The sequence below is a fragment of the Geospiza fortis genome, unplaced genomic scaffold, assembly GCF_000277835.1.
Source record: "Geospiza fortis unplaced genomic scaffold, GeoFor_1.0 scaffold54, whole genome shotgun sequence".
Lineage (NCBI taxonomy): Eukaryota > Metazoa > Chordata > Aves > Passeriformes > Thraupidae > Geospiza > Geospiza fortis.
Window position 1 is genome coordinate 10,073,771 of NW_005054301.1, and position 18,312 is coordinate 10,092,082.

Here is an 18,312-nt window from a genome sequence, read left to right on the forward strand (position 1 = left end):
CTTTCAGTATGCTTAATAAAGGAATGACTAGGTAACTTTATACAGCCTCCCTAACAGTATGTTTATACATAGGAATTGTTTGGGTATTATGATAGTTTCCTTTATAGTTGTAATGATAAGAGAAGAAAAACACTCCTTAGTCTTTGGCTCCAAGTGCTGATGTTTGAATATAGTCTTATTTAACCTCTGAAAACTGTATTGAAAAATATCTTGTAACTTTTTTCAATGCATTTTGAGGAAGTTTCTGAAGTAATTATTGTTCTTTGACTCTACCTCAGTCATTATAAAATTGAGCATAAGTAAGAGGCAAAAATTAATTTGGTTTGTGTTTCTTTTGCCAAACTAAGAGAAGCAATAAGAACATCCATAGTCAGTGCTCAAGTATTACACTGGAAGCCAGCTTAAATGATACTAGTAGAAATGCTGTTCCACTTTTTTATTGCAGTTTTAACTAACTTAATCTCAAGCTTCTAACTTGAGCTGAAGTAGTCCTTGTAAAAATCTAGAAAATGAATCCCAGAGGAATTATCTTTCTACTAGTAGAATCTATTTGTGTATGTCATTGCTCTGGAATAGCCATTTAGCCAAATTCTTATGGTAGCCTGGCCAGGCTTCTTGTCCATACTCAGTTCTGAGTCCCCATTCTACTCTGACCTCTGTCCTCATTCCTTCTCTACATGCACAGATCCAGCCTCCAGTCTGGTTTGTTAAGCACAGCGTATTTGGGAAACTAAATCTCTCTGCCTGTGAGATAATTTTTTAAAATATATTTTTAGATCTTAAAAATTTGCAGGGGGCTGTCATACATATATCCATTTCAGAACAAGCTATCATGTGTTTAGCTGTTAAATAATTTTATTAGTACTCTACTCATCTGAGGCAAGGTAATCTTGAAATTCAGACCATTAAGTCTGTACTATTTTAACTGTTCCTCAATTTATAAGGTGTTAGAGAAAAGCACTTGCTGGGGCTGTTGGAGATCTGAATGAGTGTTCAAATTAACTTAATTGTTCAGCAGTTAAGCTTAAAGATAAGCATGCTTATGATGGGACCCAGATGATAGAAAGTATATCTGCTACTGGTATCCTTGAGAAATATGTTAGGCATGAAACAAGCCTCAGGATTACAGTGGGTGTTGGATGTATATTATGGATTTGTCCAGTAATGTCCCTTTTCAAGGTTGTTGCTCCCTACCTTGTCCTTTTACACTGCTGGGTTTGGTCACTTTTTGTGCAGGCTGCCAGTTAGTAACACCACTTGATGGGTGAGTTCAGGCCAGATGAATGTGCCCCAAGAGCAGCTTATCTATAATTTTGGGTTTTTAGCCTTTGTGTTACACTTGCAATTTGGGAGAAGAAATGTAAATACTTTCCAAGTACTCATTTGCTTTGTAAGTACATTCCAAGTACTCTTTTGCCGATGCCACTAATGCAGTGTGTTAAACAAGTGATCTTTTTTGTGTATTTCTGGCAGCTGTTAAGGTACAGATTTATTGAGTACTTGCAATTTACATTAAGATTGGCAGAATTGTTTATCTGTGTTGTCAAAGAACTGGAGCAAGGTGCCAGAGGACGCGAACAGTGACCATTGCACGTGAAAGAAAAAATCCAGTGCAAAAGAGTACTGATAATGCAGAATGTTTGGCGTGTACAGACCACACCAGAAGTCTGGAAACTTAATGGAGATTTAAGATTTTTGTCTTCCTGAAGTCTGGCTAATACTCTAATCTTGTTCTGTGTGTTGATGAGTAACTGCCTTGAAGTCCTTGGTCTGTGATAGCAGACAGTTGTTTTGAAAATGGACTGTGAGTTGACATTTTAGGGAGTAAGAACTGTAGCGATTCAGAGTTTGGTTAGAGAATAGGTATTGTGGGGCTTTTTCTACTATTTCTTGACATCAGTCTTGTTTGCTACTGCACATCTTGTGCCTAAAGCAAGTTATCTTGATAGGCTGGTGCAAACCTCTTGATCTGAAACATTGAGACACTTCTGGTGTATAGATAGAGAGATGTTAAAGGCAAAACCTTCCTTTATTTTTAGTATTGACATGAAAAGATGTTGGGTCCTTTCCTGGGCAGTTGGCCAGCAGTATTTTTTGCCGAATTGTTAAGAGGATCACCAGTAAGCCGTGTTTCCACAGTGTCACTGGAGTTTTTAGTGTGAAGTTGGTTGGTTGGATTTTTTTTCCTTCCTTTAGTAACAATCCTAAATTTGGAAGTTTGTATTTTATTATCACAAAAATTCTTGCATGTCCCTCTGTCAGGTACTCAGTGGATAATCTGCCTTATCCAAGAGCAAAATTTCCTCTTCCCACTTTGTCCTAACTTTAGGCTTGGTCCAATTGAAAACTTTCTTGTGCTTAAGAGAAATATGTAGACCTTTAAATATAACTTGAATGATCAAGCTTCATGGGAAAATCAAGTTCTTGTATGTGGTCTGTATTCTTGTGGATATCCTCTTAGCACCTTCTAACCTTAAGTAAAAGATATTTCATCGGTTTTTCTTGCACATCTTCCTTAGGTTTCAGATGGAGCTTTGAGATGCTTTGCTTCATTAGCTGACAGATTCACAAGGCGTGGAGTTGACCCAGCCCCATTAGCTAAACATGGATTAACTGAGGAGTTGTTATCTCGCATGGCAGCTGCTGGTGGGACAGCCTCAGGACCATCTTCAGCTTGCAAACCTGGACGGAGTAGCACTGGAGCACCATCTACAGCTGCAGACTCTAAATTAAGTAATCAGGTGTCAACTATTGTAAGCCTGTTGTCAACCCTGTGTAGAGGCTCTCCAGTAGTAACACATGTAAGAAATCCTTTTATGCTATAGCTTTTTGATTTCATGGGGCTTTTCCCTTTGTATACTTCAATATATGCAAGATCTATGTTGCTATTTTGTAGATAGATATACATATAAATGTTTATAGATCATATTTTTAATAGATATATATACATACACACATATGTGCACACATATGTACATGTAAGTTGCTTTTAAAGAGGGGGAAAAAGGAAACATTTCATATGGAAATGAAACACAATTCTGATAGTATTTTCTAAAGCCCTGTATATTTTTTATTGTTCAGACTTTTAATTATTTCCAGGATCTCCTAAGATCAGAACTTCCAGACTCTATAGAAAGTGCGTTGCAGGGTGACGAGCGATGTGTTTTGGATACCATGCGGTTAGTAGATCTTCTTTTGGTGCTACTGTTCGAAGGCAGAAAAGCCCTGCCAAAATCTAGTGCTGGATCTACAGGCAGAATCCCAGGATTGCGGAGACTGGATAGTTCTGGGGAACGTTCTCATCGGCAACTGATAGATTGCATCCGCAGTAAGGATACTGATGCACTGATAGATGCAATTGACACAGGAGGTAAGCAAAAATACTCCAAAAAAGAAATGAAATGCTTGCTTTAGCTTTGATTTTTGTAGTCTGAGTTGTCACAACAAATGCTAAGGTAGTTAATTGAATATCGTTATATACAAGTTGGCTTACTTTGTTAAATACTCAACAATGTTGTTAGTAATCACAGCTATGCCACCTTTTTATTGCAATTCAGAGCATAAATGCTTTTTCAGAATTACTGAGGACATTTAGTTTTTTAAGACCTTCTTTTTATTTCAAGAATACTGTTGAACTTTATGGTTGTGGGAACTTTAACTATTTTATTTAATTTTGTCTTTCAGCTTTTGAAGTAAATTTTATGGATGATGTAGGACAAACTCTTTTAAACTGGGCCTCAGCTTTTGGAACTCAGGAAATGGTAAATCAGGTTTATAGACCCTTAAGAAGTTGCATTATTTATGTAAAGGAAGATAAAAAAGACTGGTTTACTTTTTCTTATCTAACAGGTAGAATTCCTCTGTGAAAGGGGTGCTGATGTTAACAGAGGTCAGAGGTCATCCTCATTACATTATGCAGCATGTTTTGGAAGACCTCAGGTAGCAAAGGTATGATTTAAGCTGACTCTTAAAAACCATTACCTGCTGACTTTTCATCGTGCTCTATTCAAAATATTTTCAATGCAATATGCTGGACACATGCACTCTTAAATATTTACATGTTCTTTATAGTATTTATCAAAACACAGATTTTTCATTATAGGGCAGTAGGGCAGTAATGAATAAAAGTAGTTTATATGAGCTCTACAGATATAAAAAGCACAGAATACTTAGAAACATGAGAACACTGTAGGAGTGATGTATGAAAAGCACATTTGCTACTTTGGAAGAAGAAATGCAATCTTTTTTCATACATAAAAATATTTATTCTTAGACTCTCTTACGACATGGTGCAAATCCTGATTTGAGAGATGAAGATGGGAAAACTCCTCTGGACAAAGCTCGGGAAAGGGGGCACAGTGAAGTAGTAGCTATTCTTCAGTCTCCAGGTGAGTGCAATATTTAAGTCCATAACCCTTGCTATAGTAGAAATGCTGATATGTCAGTTATGCAATTATAATAAATTCACTCTATTAAGGTTATTTAAAGAAAATAAATTGTGACTTACCTTCCTTAACCCATAAAGTATACACAAAACCATTAGTATTTTAAGATGATGTTAAGTGAGGGGAATTACCAAAGAAATAACTGAACGGGCATGAACAGTGCCAGTTGTCCTGCTCTTCAGCTGTGGGATCAGGCTAGGCTGGGATTTTGTTGTGGATTCAGAGCTTGTCAACCTTGGTAGCTTCTCTGGTATCCTTTCTGTGTGGGAACTGCACTTTCCCTGTTCCTGAGAATTCTGGTGCCACAGGTGATACTTGCTGTTAAATACTTCTATTCAAGAAGTCATGCACATGTAAATTTTATATTTTTAGGAATGCATGTTCATGTTCAGGTACTTGGATGTTAGTAAAGAAAACTTGGATGTTCAGAAGGGGATTTTGTTTGGTTTGTTGACTTTTCCAATTGAATGTGTTGGGGGAAAAAATTTTCCAGGGGATTGGATGTGTCCTGTCAACAAAGGGGATGAGAAGAAAAAGAAAGATGCAAACAAGGATGAAGAAGAATGCAATGAACCCAAAGGAGATCCAGAAATGGCACCCATATACTTGAAAAGACTATTGCCGGTGTTTGCACAAACATTTCAACAAACTATGTTGCCTTCAATAAGGTAATATTATCATGAGGGACAGTTTCTTAATACATGCTTAGAAAAGCCAAAGTAAATCTGAACGTTTAAGTAATGCTAGTGACAATATGTATATGAATAGAAGTGATTGTTTGGGAAGTGTTGCAAGAGTGATTTTTACTTAGCACTTTAAGCAAAATTTTTTCCTTTCTGGTGAGGTGATGTGTTGGAAAAAGCCTGGTTAGTCATGGGAGAGCAGAGCATCCTCTTGACTGAAGAATGCTATGTTCATATAGTATGTTGTATACACTGTGCATCAGGATTTGGTTACAGTTGTTTGTAGCCACTGTAATGAAAGCTGTAATTTAGGAGAGGAAAACTAATAAAATAATGTCAAGATGCATTCATTGGAAAATCAGCAAGACTAGAAAAAGCTATTTTAGAAGGTTTTAGGAGACTTACTTAACAGTGTATTAACTGGACAAGATGCTGCTTCTAATTCTGTTGAATTGCAGAAATGTAATCTAATTTATTACTTAACAGGGAATACTGTGCATGGCATAATGCTTGTGATAAGTTGCATCTGATCATAACCTTTTAGCCTTTTATATTACAAATATGACATTTATTCCAATCTCTTATGTTCCCAGTGTTTACAGGTACTTTGGGTGAAAATGCAAGATAAAAAGGCCTCTAGTAGAGACAGACTCCACTTGAGCTGATGATAGGAAGCTTAAACTAGGTTATTTTAAATAAAAGAAATAAGAAACTATATGAACAGTTTATGTGTGATTAATTGTTGTTGAAACAACAACAACAACAACAAGACTGTGCAAAGTAGTTGGCTCTCTTCTTGAAAGTTATTTTAATGAATCAGACTTTTGGAAGTTGGTCAGAAAAATTCATCTTTAACCCTACAGGAGTGATTACCTTTCATATTAATTATAGTTCTTAGTGTGGAAAACTGCATAATCTAATAGCATGTTTAGAGTTAAAAGATAAAGGGATCTCAAAATATGGGAAATACATGAAAGGCTGAATACCTCTGAGGGTGACAAAGTGTGCAGAAGTGAATTGCTAGCACTAAAAGTGAGTAAAGACAGGACGTAGAATAAGTTTACTTAATAAAGGGTTGAGGAGAAAAGTGTATGTCAGACTCATGGTGCTATAAAATCAAAAAATACCAGAGGTGCATTATTCTTAAAGATAATCCAGAACTTAGTAAGAGTAATACAAGAACTGAAACAGATTAAATTTCTTGTGTTTTGAAAACTTGCATAAATAGCATACAAAAGAAGTCTTATCTTGAACCTTTTTGCTTGCTTTATCACTGTAAGAGCCTTTTTTTTTTCTATGATCTTTTACAGGAAAGCAAGTCTTGCACTCATTAGAAAAATGATACATTTTTGTTCTGAGGCGCTCCTGAAAGAGGTTTGTGACTCTGATGCTGGCCACAACCTGCCCACAATACTGGTTGAGATAACCGCTACAGTGCTTGATCAAGAGGTAGGAAGAATGAAAATGTTATCCTTTGTGAAGCTAGTACAGGAAAAGGAGTTACACTAATTGATTCCGTGTATTTGTTAATAATTAACCCCTAAAAATTTTACAGTGTTCATCTGTGACCACATGTGCAGTTCAGTGTGTGAAGTAACAAGATCTCCTTTGTTATTTTCTTTTCATCCCAATGTTTTACAGGATGATGATGATGGCCATTTGTTAGCCTTGCAAATCATAAGGGATTTAGTGGATAAAGGTGGTGATCTTTTTCTAGACCAACTGGCTAGACTTGGCGTCATTAGTAAAGTGTCAACTTTGGCGGGGCCATCATCTGATGATGAAAATGAAGAGGAATCTAAACCTGAGAAGGTAAGTGTATGGAATTGATTTATTTACTTTATTTGTTACTGTAAAACTGACACTTCTAGTAAAATGTTTATTGTTACAAAAATGGCCAGGGCTAGGGAGTTAGGATATTAAATCAATGCTTATTTTATACCACTTGTTTTAATAATTTTCTTCTCTACCTTCATTTTCTGTTAGCATATTATTATCTGCTGAGTTTTCCTATTCATACTTCCTTGTGATAAAGTTATTTGGTGCTTGATTTTGCCTAGTGTTTGGAAGGTGACTGGTAAACAAAATGAATCCTTCCTGAAGTATTTGTGTCAGAAGTGTGTCTATTGATGTCCATGCATTAAATAGTTTGAGATGTTTTAAATGTTGTTATCAAATATGTTAAATATATAAAAAAGAAAATAATTTTCTGCTTAATGAAAGCCGTAAGTGCGTATTGAAGTTATTTATCAGTTTCCAAGTCTTATTGCTAGTCAGATGAACTGAATGGGTAACAGACTTCTTCTGTTACCAATTCAGTTAAATTTATAGCTAAATCTTAAGTGTGTAGTTCAACTTTTTTACTGTGGGGTTTGGGTTGTCTAGGGTTTCTTGGGGGATGCTGGTTTTGTATTTTAGTGGTTAGATATTAAAAGTCATATGGACATGGTCCTAGATAGCCAGTCATATGTGGCCCTGCCTGAGCAGGGCTTTGGACTAGATGGCCTCCAGAGATTTCTTCCAACCTCAATCATTTTGTGCTTCTTTTCTCACAATTCAAGTTTTGAACAGAGGCTGATGTTGCAGGCAGTAGGCCATTGCTATTGTTGAGTAGATAAAGCTGTATGTGAAAGGAAACTTCTAAGAAGTATCTTATTCTATTAAAGAATACTTTTAAGGATATGTTTTACAGGCTGAAGTAGTATAGTTCCTACACTTTTGGTATGAATAAGTCTTTTCTCCTAAAGAGAGAGAATCTCCTCCTTTAAAAATGTCTGTGGTGGTTTTTTTTGTTTGTTTGTGGGGTTTTTTGTTTGTTTGGGTTTTTTTTCCTCTTCTTTAAATGGATTGGAGATTTTTTTTTGGATTTGTTATTGCTTAATACAATGTTATTGCAGGAGGATGAACCACAGGAGGATGCTAAAGAACTGCAGCAGGGTAAACCGTACCACTGGAGAGACTGGTCAGTCATTAGGGGAAGGGACTGCCTGTATATCTGGAGTGATGCTGCAGCCCTGGAGCTATCTAATGGTAGTAATGGATGGTTCAGATTTATCTTGGATGGAAAGCTGGCCACAATGTATTCCAGTGGGAGCCCTGAAGGAGGATCTGACAGCTCAGGTAGACTTTTTGTAATTCAAGTCCAGATTAAGTTTTGAGACCGTTACATTTGTTTATATAATTTGATTTGAGCTATTTTGTTTTGCAGGAATTGGCTTACTAAATAGTAAAGGATGTAAACAGGTGGAAGGTGGTCAGTTAATTGTGATGCATTTTATCAGATAGCATGTGGCCATAACTTGACTTTCTTGGTGAATTGTGTTAAGTAAACATCCTGCCAGCAAAAGCGTATTAACTTTTTGTTTTGATTCTTCTCCATGCATACTTAATTTTTTCACCCCAGTCATTAAAAGCACTTTGTAGTGGCCATCCCAGGAAAAGCAGGTTGAAATGGTGATTTGTTGTTTGCTTCTAGCTAGCAGAATGAATTTGCATGTGTTTGAAGACAAAGTAATGGAAAGTTTCTCATCGAGATTGGGAAACAAATTACAGTGTCTTAATTGTTTGTTGGAGAGAGGATAAGGGAACAGACCTTATGCACTGGCAATGCACAGCTGGTTCTGATTTTCTGTACAGAATACACAACTTGTTCTGGATGCAGAAACAACCCTCCTTTTATTGTTTCATCTTTTTTTTGCAGCAGTTCATGCATTTATGAACCTGCAGGCATAAAGTGCTTTGCAATATTATGATGTTTTCAATGAGCCATTGACTGAAATAACAGAACATATTATGATTCAGGATGGAAATGAAGTGCTAATGACTTCATGCATCAAGTTTGGGGCAAGAAGACAAAATGCAATATAATGTTTCTGATTGTAATGCAGCTGGAAACCACTTATAGATTTATTGTTTTTTTCGGTCAGAAAATGTGTCTTTGCATTCTTTTTAATAAGGTTAATGCCTTTAAAGATAAATAAGTCCTGTGTTGAGATACCTGTTTATCATACAATACAGTTTTAAGAAGATTCATGAAGATAATTTCTTAAATTCTCATACAATTCTTAAATTCTCATTTGGCATTCCCTGGATGCTGAATTTTTTGACTTTCACTTCCTAATGGCCAAGGCAAAGGGATGAGACTATTTCTATATAAGATGAGTGGAATGGTGACAGTTCAGATGAATTTGGAGTGAAGAGAACTTAGAGGAAGTCAGTTTGAGCATTTAAGATGTTACTTCAAATCAGTCTTTCAAAAAAGATTGTATAAATCCAAAGTTTTTTAACAAGATACCTAGTCTGAATATCAGGAGGGAAAGGAGCTAAATGTAGGATTCAATGAGGCTTCTTGAAATATGTACTCAAATAGACATCTACTAAGATTGCTGATGTTGCAGTGTAATTTGCCTGAACTTTAACCATGAGCTCTAAGCATGTGCAGCAGCCTCTTTTACTTAAAAGATTAATATTTGTTAACTAAAATGACTACAGTACAGTATAGGCTAGAGTGGTATCAAGTCCTGAACTGTACTATATGTTCTGCTGTCCTAAATCATTACTGATCAATCTTGTGGTATACTTTTTAGTAACTTCGCAACTGGCAAGAGTATAGAGGGTTGAGTAGTGACATCTGTTAGTGTGTATTGCATGATGAAAGTTGGGGTGGATGGTCAAATATATATACTGTGAACATTTTGGAAGGTCTGTACTCACCCCTCTCCACATTAACTCTGTACTTGTTTCGTTTGAATTTGTAGAAAAAAAATTCAATGCAAAAATTGAAATTTAATGGTAATTCTGAAGCTTTTAGTAAGTCTCAAAATTTTGTCCAAGGGAACCTGAATTTATTCCCAACCATGTAGAAATACAGTACTTTCAGTGCAATGTGCTATATATAATAAATGTATTAAAATGTAATTATGGAAATCTGAAAACATTTAATTAACAGAATTTTCATCTTGCATATCAAATCTCAATTATTTTTATAAGCCTTCTCTGTATATGCTATGAAATTTAAGCAGTAAAGAATATTGTGCCTCGAATGCATGTTTATTTTTGCATTATTTTGTGTTATAACAAAAGGGCATGTTTAAAAAGCTTAGAGCTTGTCATTGCAGCAAAAGGCAAACAGAAATAATCTTTAATGAGGTGCTTCCATTTTTACTTTGAATGGAATTTTTGAAGTTACGTACTCAGCATTTTAATTATTAAAATACAAATATATAATTTAATGATCTTTTTCATTAATGATATTATGATATTTTTAAAAATAATTTTAAAAATTTCTTATTTTTGAAAACTCACTTTTGAGAATAGTTCATGCTCACCATTCTGAGACCCATTTTTCAAAGACTAAAAATTTATTCTGAATTTCTTTGATCTTCCTATTATAATTGTAACAATGAATTAATACATCTGAATTGCATCTCTCAGAAATAGTTGCATTGTTGCATTGCAGATTTGATGTGATCGTAGAATAAATCACTGTTGAAGTACAGAAATATACTACACAGAAATTTAGGACACTTTAAGACCCTTAATTTCAAAGTTAATTTTGCATTGAATGTACACAGTTGTTTTGCTCTTGAAAAAAATTCTGCATAATGATGGAAGCAATTGTCAGAAAAAACCAAATTTGTTTCTTTTTAAATAGAAAGTAGGAGTGAGTTCCTTGAGAAGTTGCAGAGGGCTCGAAGCCAAGTAAAACCATCTACCACAAGCCAGCCAATTTTATCAACACCAGGGCCAACTAAACTTACTGTAGGAAACTGGTCGCTGACCTGTTTAAAAGAAGGAGAAATTGCTATTCACAATTCTGATGGTCAGCAAGCTACAATACTGAAAGAAGACCTGCCAGGCTTTGTGTTTGAATCCAACAGAGGAACAAAGCATTCGTTTACAGCTGAAACTTCCTTGGGTAAGTATGTAGGTATGTGTTATGTGCAGGTAGGAACAAGTGTATATGAGATAGTTTTATTTGTTGCTTTTCATAGCTATGAGAAAATGCAACTTTTCTAAAATATATGTTGCAGGGTCAGAATTTGTGACTGGCTGGACAGGTAAAAGAGGAAGAAAACTGAAATCTAAACTGGAGAAGACAAAACAAAAGGTTGGTGATCTGTAAATTTATATTTAGCATTTAATTGAGCTTGTTTTATATTATAATATTCTTAGGGAGGTGTGGTTTCCCCTTAGAAGATTAAAATCTCTGATTTCAATGAGATACAATTTTATCTGAGGCTTGAAGAGGAAAACATCAACCAGAACAAAGCACTTCTTTGGGTGATTTTATCCGAAAGTCTTAGTAAACTGTGTGCTCCTTTAGAGAAAAATTAATTAAAAAAAAAAGTAGAAAAATCCAGTCTTCCTGACTTGAATTAATTCTTTAGGTTTTATGGTTTCCTTTTTGTTTTTATGCTACAAGAAAAGATGTTAAAATCGATACTACAGTTGTGCCAGAGGCATATAATGCTTCTCTTCATCTAGGTACTAATTTCAGACTGGATTTTGTGACAGGGTGTTGGAAGTGAACAGTCTACATTGTTAAGAGTTGTGGTAGTGAAGCAAAATGAGAAAACGCCCTCATTTTAGATATCTTTAAAATTCTTCTTTCTCCTCAAAATGAAGGGGAAAAAGGAGGAACTAAGAAATCAAGTATTAAGCTCTTTACGAAAAAACCATGAAATAACAGTACATTTTGTGATCCGCTTATGCCAAGGGCTCAGGCTGATCTTTAGTCTTTATCTGTCTTGCAGTTTCCAACAGTGCAGCCAATATATCCTGTACCTTGTATCTGCAGCATTTTAGGACATATATCTTAGGAAATGTGACACTAAATTGAAAGCTGAAATGCTGTGTGTGAATGATAATATGTGGGATGATAAAAGAAAGGCAGTGCTCTCTTATACCTATGATTGTACTGTGTAGTTCTGAAGCTTATGTAATGTATTATTGTAGCACATAGAATGATGATGAAAAGGAAATATTTTTGGGAAATTTCTTACAAAAGAAAGAGGTTGTTTAATCAGAACTTACTTAATCTGTATCTTGTGTGAACCATACTTTGTAGAAAGAGTAATTCTTACTAAAAGAGGTTGTGTAGGGACTTAGTGTGAATTGGTTTAGGGAATGTTGATAGAGCATTCAGAAACTGTATTAAACCTGCTTAATTGTACATTTAAAAATATTACCTGATCCATGATCCAGTTCTAAAAGAAAGATTGACAGATTGAGAATCGTACCTTTTCCTACTATCTTTTATGCTGTAACCTAATACATGATGGTAATTTTAATTTCTGTCAGTAAGATTTTGTGTATTTCAATTTATTTCTCCCATACCTTTTTCTTTTCCCAACCTTTGCCATTTTGTGATGCATATGGGTTTTTATTCTTCCCTATTTGTCTGCCTGTTGTGGAGTTAAAAAAAATGACCAAAGTTGCAATATCTGGGAGTATAGTAATGGTCTCATTACAGTAAAGTCTCACTTCTGATTATCAAAATCCATTTGTAGGTGCGAACTATGGCAAGAGATTTGTATGATGATCATTTTAAAGCTGTTGAAAGTATGCCTCGAGGAGTAGTTGTAACACTGAGGAACATAGCAACACAGTTAGAGTCTGCATGGGAACTTCATGCAAACAGGCAGGTAAGTGTATCTCCTTTATTTTTAATGTGTGACATCAGTGGAAATCAGATAATGTTCAGACTAGTCTGTCATGATGTGATGCAGAGTCATGAAGCAGAGATAGCATGTCTGCGATGTGGGGGGTTTTAATGCATGTGTTACCTAGTTAGGTACTTTCCTAGGGACATGATTTTTCAACTGAAGCAAGTGGACAGATTACTTTGTTTCATGATAATGATCTTTTTGTCTTTCAGTGCATTGAGGGAGAAAATACATGGAGAGATTTAATGAAGACTGCTCTGGAAAACTTAATTGTACTGTTGAAGGATGAGAATACTATTTCTCCATATGAAATGTGCAGTAGTGGCTTAGTTCAATCACTGCTGACAGTTTTAAACAATGTGAGTTTATAGACATAAGTGTTTAAAGAAAAACTTCATAACAAAATGAAGTGAAGACATGTGCATAATGTAAAAGATCTGTTATAAATTTGTCTTTTTCCAGTCTTGGTGAAAATTTGGCAGTTTTGCTCCAGTTACTGGTCTACCTATTGAAAATAAGATATTAGAGTAGATGACTAGTTTGAATGAAAATAAATCAGCTCTGTTCAGGTCTAATGGCTGATGATTAGCTTTGGGATTGGGATTTCAGTAAGACTACATAGATGTCTTTGCCTGTCTGTAACTTGGGGTTTTTTTTCCTCCTAGAATGTTGATTTGGATGTGAAACAAGACTGTAGTCAACTGGTAGAGAGGATAAACGTTTTCAAAACAGCATTCAGTGAAAATGAGGATGATGAAAGGTAAAAATAATACCAAACCAGGAAAATCCTCTGAAATTTTGAAGCAGTATGGTATGTTTAAAATAATTTAAAGAAAAAGTACCTGTTCTTTCCATTTCAATGGAATAGAAAATTGATCTTGAAAGACAGCATCTAATATTGAAGTAGCAATTGAAAGTTTTTATCTCTAAGAGTCAACCTATAGAACATCTATTGACAAAATAAAGGTGACTTGTTCATCACTGTGCAGATTAGTATCTTTCTTACTGGGCTGTAACCATGTGACTTGAACAGATACCGTCAGTAGAAATAGCATGCTGAGATAGTTTCCTCAGGTGGATCCTGTTTTCTGAGATACTGTAAAATTTTTTTCTTTGTTTTGTTTTGTGGTAACATAGTACCTGTTCTCTTTCACAGTCGTCCAGCAGTTGCATTAATTCGGAAATTGATAGCAGTGTTAGAATCTATTGAGCGTCTACCTCTCCACTTGTATGATACACCAGGATCTACATACAATCTTCAGGTAAATGCACAGTGATAACAGCATATCACACTGAGTGGTGCTCAACTGAAGGTTATGTGTTGCACACCTTGTCTGCAAGAATCACATTCTTGTAGATGTGGGTAGAATTAGGTAAAGACCAACCAAATTTTGGCATCTGTTTCCTCTAGCGCTGAAATGCATGGCTGTTCCTCTACTGTCACTTAAACACTGTGAGATAAAAGTAAATTTTGATTGAAGAGATAATGTGTTCTTTGTTTTGTCTTCAAGTATTGTCTTTATATAGGAACATGACCTCTAGTAAAAGGGCATGTTACTGTGATTACGAGACAATTATTAGTAAGAACGGGGATAGGCTTTAAAGGGTCCTGTCTACGGCTCTGTGTTCAGTTGGTAATGCAAGATGCCTCCAGGCTCAGCAGCTTGTTACACAGGAAACTTGGCAGTTTGGCTAAAAATATTACTTATTTTTTCCCAGTTTGTGTGGAGTCTTAATTTTTTCTATTTGAAAGCACAGTTCAGAGTTTTGCTACATGGGTAGGGAAGTATAAATATTTCTGGTTAAATGTCTAGGAAATAGTTGAAAAAAGTTGCAAAACCATTCTTGCTGTTCAGTATTTTTGAAAATAGTTTTCAGTTTCTATATTATTGTATTTGCTAGTCAACAAATAAAAGCTATGAAGACATAGGAAAAGTGAGAAAATGTTATCTGAGTGTGTAATTGACTTGCACATTGTCATAGTAAAGAATTGTTTGGATAATTGAAAAAAGGTAGTACTAGGAAATTACTTTTTAAAGCATTTCATTAGAATATAGTGCTTAAGCTAAAGCAACAAAGATACTTGATAGGCCACTAAAATGGTTGTAGTGAAATACACTGTTTTTATTAAAATCCCAAAACCTAAACAGGAAAGCCTAGATGAATGTTTAGCTGTTCTTTCAGATACTGACAAGGCGCTTGAGGTTTCGTTTGGAACGTGCCTCGGGGGAGACGTCTTTGATAGATCGAACTGGTAGAATGCTCAAGATGGAGCCACTGGCAACTGTTGAATCTCTAGAACAGTATCTCCTGAAAATGGTGAGCTGCATAGCACACACAGAGTTCACAGGGAATACTTATCTTCTGCTTCTTTAATATTTGATTTCTTTTCTTTCATATGTAGGTAGCAAAGCAGTGGTACGACTTTGATAGGGCTTCATTTGTTTTTGTACGAAAACTGCGAGAAGGTCAGACATTTGTGTTCAGGCATCAACATGATTTTGATGAAAATGGAATTATTTACTGGATTGGAACAAATGCAAAGTGAGTTTTTCAAAGCTAGATATTTTAAAGCCAGACACAATAAACTCTAATGCATGAGTCAGAATAGGGACAAAGAATTCATAATGAAATGAAATCTGTTATTTCTTTGAAGTGGGAGATATCTTTTAATCAATAGAATTAAATTTCTTTTGGATCTGCTTAAATAATAGAAAACTATGAATCACTTGTGTTCAGAATTTGTTTTATGCTTCCGTAAGAAGATGGAGTGGGGAAGTTTGGGGCTCTGTTTCTGCTTGCCATGGTTCTGTTTGATTTTGTTGGTTTTGGTTTGGGTGTTTTTTCTTTGCTACAGTGTTTCAAAAAACACAAAGTGATGTTTAAAACATATCTAAAATGATTTTGATAATTTTGTTGTGATAAACTCAGCTGTTATATGCAATTTACAGTAAATGTCAAATATCGCTCAAACTAGGTTTTTTTATATAAGAATAATTGAACAGTATATTTCTCTTTTTAAATACAGAACTGCCTATGAGTGGGTAAATCCAGCAGCCTATGGATTAGTAGTGGTTACATCCTCAGAAGGAAGAAATCTGCCTTATGGTCGTTTAGAAGACATCCTGAGCCGTGACAGTTCAGCTCTCAATTGTCACACAAATGATGATAAGAATGCTTGGTTTGCCATAGACCTTGGCCTTTGGGTTATTCCATCAGCCTACACATTACGCCATGCTCGAGGTTATGGACGATCTGCTCTCAGAAATTGGGTTTTCCAGGTATCTAAGGATGGACAGAACTGGACTACTTTGTATACTCACGTTGATGACTGTAGTCTCAATGAACCAGGGTATGTCAGTGTATTTTATTACCTTTTATAAAACTGAGTGCAGTTAAAAATGTACTTGACTGTAGACTAATTTAGTCTGTACTGTGTTTGTAATAATGTATCTATCTAAAGAACTGGTAAGTGATACAAATTATCAAGGATGGGCTGGAGAATAAGTGATGCGTGGGTTTTTTGTGTGGTTCACATAATGGTATTTGTGCTTTTCCATCACTGTAAATTTTGCATTTTGTTTTTTAACAAAATCATAACACCAGCACTCATCTGAAGTTTGCCCTGGTGTTAATAGCTTTATATATCTTGTAATATGCATACGTGATTGATGTTACGGTTTTGTTTGCTTGGGTATTAAGGTTTTTTGGTTTTGCTTTTTTCTTTATTCCTGTTACCTACCAACACCCCTTTCTAATAAACTTAAAGGTCTACAGCAACATGGCCTTTAGATCCTCCAAAAGATGAGAAACAAGGTTGGAGACATGTTAGAATAAAACAGATGGGAAAGAATGCCAGTGGGCAAACACACTACCTCTCCCTGTCTGGATTTGAACTTTATGGTACTGTGAATGGAGTATGTGAAGATCAACTGGGTAAGAGAAAGAAATGTATGTCCTACTTGCTCTTTTAAAATGCTAATGAGCATACCATATAAAAACCAGGGTGAAAAAGGAGGCTAACTTTTGCAGTTGAACTTGCTTAGAAATAAGCTCAAAATTATTCTCCGTTCAATACTTTCAAGTGTTTTTAATTTACATTTCTTGTAGGAAAAGCTGCTAAAGAAGCTGAAGCAAATCTGAGAAGGCAGCGACGTCTGGTCCGTTCTCAGGTGTTAAAATACATGGTTCCAGGAGCTCGTGTGATCAGAGGAATTGATTGGAAATGGAGAGATCAGGATGGAAGCCCGCAGGGGGAAGGCACTGTTACAGGAGAACTGCATAATGGTGAGCGTGAATTGCCTGAATTTATGTTGTTGAATCACATCTGTTGCATGATTACATCATGCAGAATTGGTAGCATTAAAGTACTTCCTTTGTAATGCCTTGATAAAGTTGATAAAAGTTCGAATACTTTGGAGGGAAGAAATTTAAAATACTACAGCTGTTGGGGTCCATTTGTGAAATTCCATTTAAGCATGTGAAAAAAATTCTTGCTGTAAATGAAACTTTTATACAGCTTTGGTTAATTAAAATATTAAACTGTTATTCAAATATGAAACTGTTATTTAGACATCTATTACAAACTAGATGAAGGTGAGTGATGCAAAGTGATAAGTTAAGCTTTGGGCCTGCAAAATCTATAATTACCTTCCTCATTTCTTCTAGCTGAGCATTTGCAATATTTTTCTTGACTTTTGTTATATCCTGTACCTTTCCTACCTTGCAAGCTTCTTTGGGATCAAGTTTTTGTTTTTGAGTTAAAGCATGAAAATTTATTAACTTAAGGAGCAAAATAAGAACCTGTAACACCAGGGAAGTCAGTACTAAGAAAATCAAGTTATTGAAGAGGCCCCAGGACAGGTGGTGATCTTGTCAGCTGAACATGCTTTCCACCATTTCCCTTATCTTCCCCCTATTTTGAGGTATATAAGGCTTGTCTTGTTTCTGAAGCACCTTCAGCTACTTTTAGGTTCATTTTTAGCTAGACTGGAGAGTTTCTTCTAGTTAGTTGAGTTGTCAGCTCTCAAACATGGAGAAATCTCCAAAGTACAATTCCTTAAAATTATTTGAAACTGAACTTTATTTAAGCTGTTCAGGACAGCTTGTGGGGAAGTCTTCCATCATCCATATATTTTTCATATCAGATGCAACAGTACCCATAGCTACATTATAACTTTGAAGACTTTACATATTATTGGTGAGTAGTGTTCTACCAAACAGTAGAACAGTGATTTTATTCCTGTGTTCCAGTAAAACTTCCCCGTTTAACCACAGGTAAAATTGAGGTTCTTTTATCAAATGGTGATGCCCACTCATCTCATTCCTGTCACAGCTTTTTTTCATGTAGAATTTTGAAAACAGGATCTAATTTACTTTTTGGTTGTTGTTCACAAGTGTAGACAAATGTTGTTTTACGCCTGTAATGATGGAGCAGTACAACTTTGAGTACATAAGATGTACTGAAAACTTGTTCAGATTTAAAAGTGGTTTTAATTAATAATTTAGGGAAAGTAA

At 35.4% G+C, this 18,312-nt stretch overlaps 1 protein-coding gene across 1 annotated transcript in view; it reads left to right on the forward strand.

Moving 5' to 3' along the window:
* Positions 1 to 18,312, forward strand: part of HECTD1 (HECT domain E3 ubiquitin protein ligase 1) — a 58,638-nt gene that overhangs the window by 18,394 nt on the left and 21,932 nt on the right. The window contains exons 5-24 of the mRNA XM_005417496.2: positions 2,520 to 2,801; positions 3,100 to 3,370; positions 3,685 to 3,761; positions 3,850 to 3,948; positions 4,274 to 4,388; positions 4,939 to 5,113; positions 6,439 to 6,577; positions 6,770 to 6,940; positions 8,026 to 8,248; positions 10,782 to 11,045; positions 11,161 to 11,237; positions 12,640 to 12,774; positions 13,008 to 13,154; positions 13,461 to 13,555; positions 13,952 to 14,057; positions 14,980 to 15,114; positions 15,200 to 15,339; positions 15,824 to 16,147; positions 16,565 to 16,731; positions 16,906 to 17,082. Coding sequence (XP_005417553.1) covers positions 2,520 to 2,801; positions 3,100 to 3,370; positions 3,685 to 3,761; positions 3,850 to 3,948; positions 4,274 to 4,388; positions 4,939 to 5,113; positions 6,439 to 6,577; positions 6,770 to 6,940; positions 8,026 to 8,248; positions 10,782 to 11,045; positions 11,161 to 11,237; positions 12,640 to 12,774; positions 13,008 to 13,154; positions 13,461 to 13,555; positions 13,952 to 14,057; positions 14,980 to 15,114; positions 15,200 to 15,339; positions 15,824 to 16,147; positions 16,565 to 16,731; positions 16,906 to 17,082 — 3,319 coding nt within the window. The remainder of the gene's footprint in view (positions 1 to 2,519; positions 2,802 to 3,099; positions 3,371 to 3,684; positions 3,762 to 3,849; positions 3,949 to 4,273; positions 4,389 to 4,938; positions 5,114 to 6,438; positions 6,578 to 6,769; positions 6,941 to 8,025; positions 8,249 to 10,781; positions 11,046 to 11,160; positions 11,238 to 12,639; positions 12,775 to 13,007; positions 13,155 to 13,460; positions 13,556 to 13,951; positions 14,058 to 14,979; positions 15,115 to 15,199; positions 15,340 to 15,823; positions 16,148 to 16,564; positions 16,732 to 16,905; positions 17,083 to 18,312) is intronic.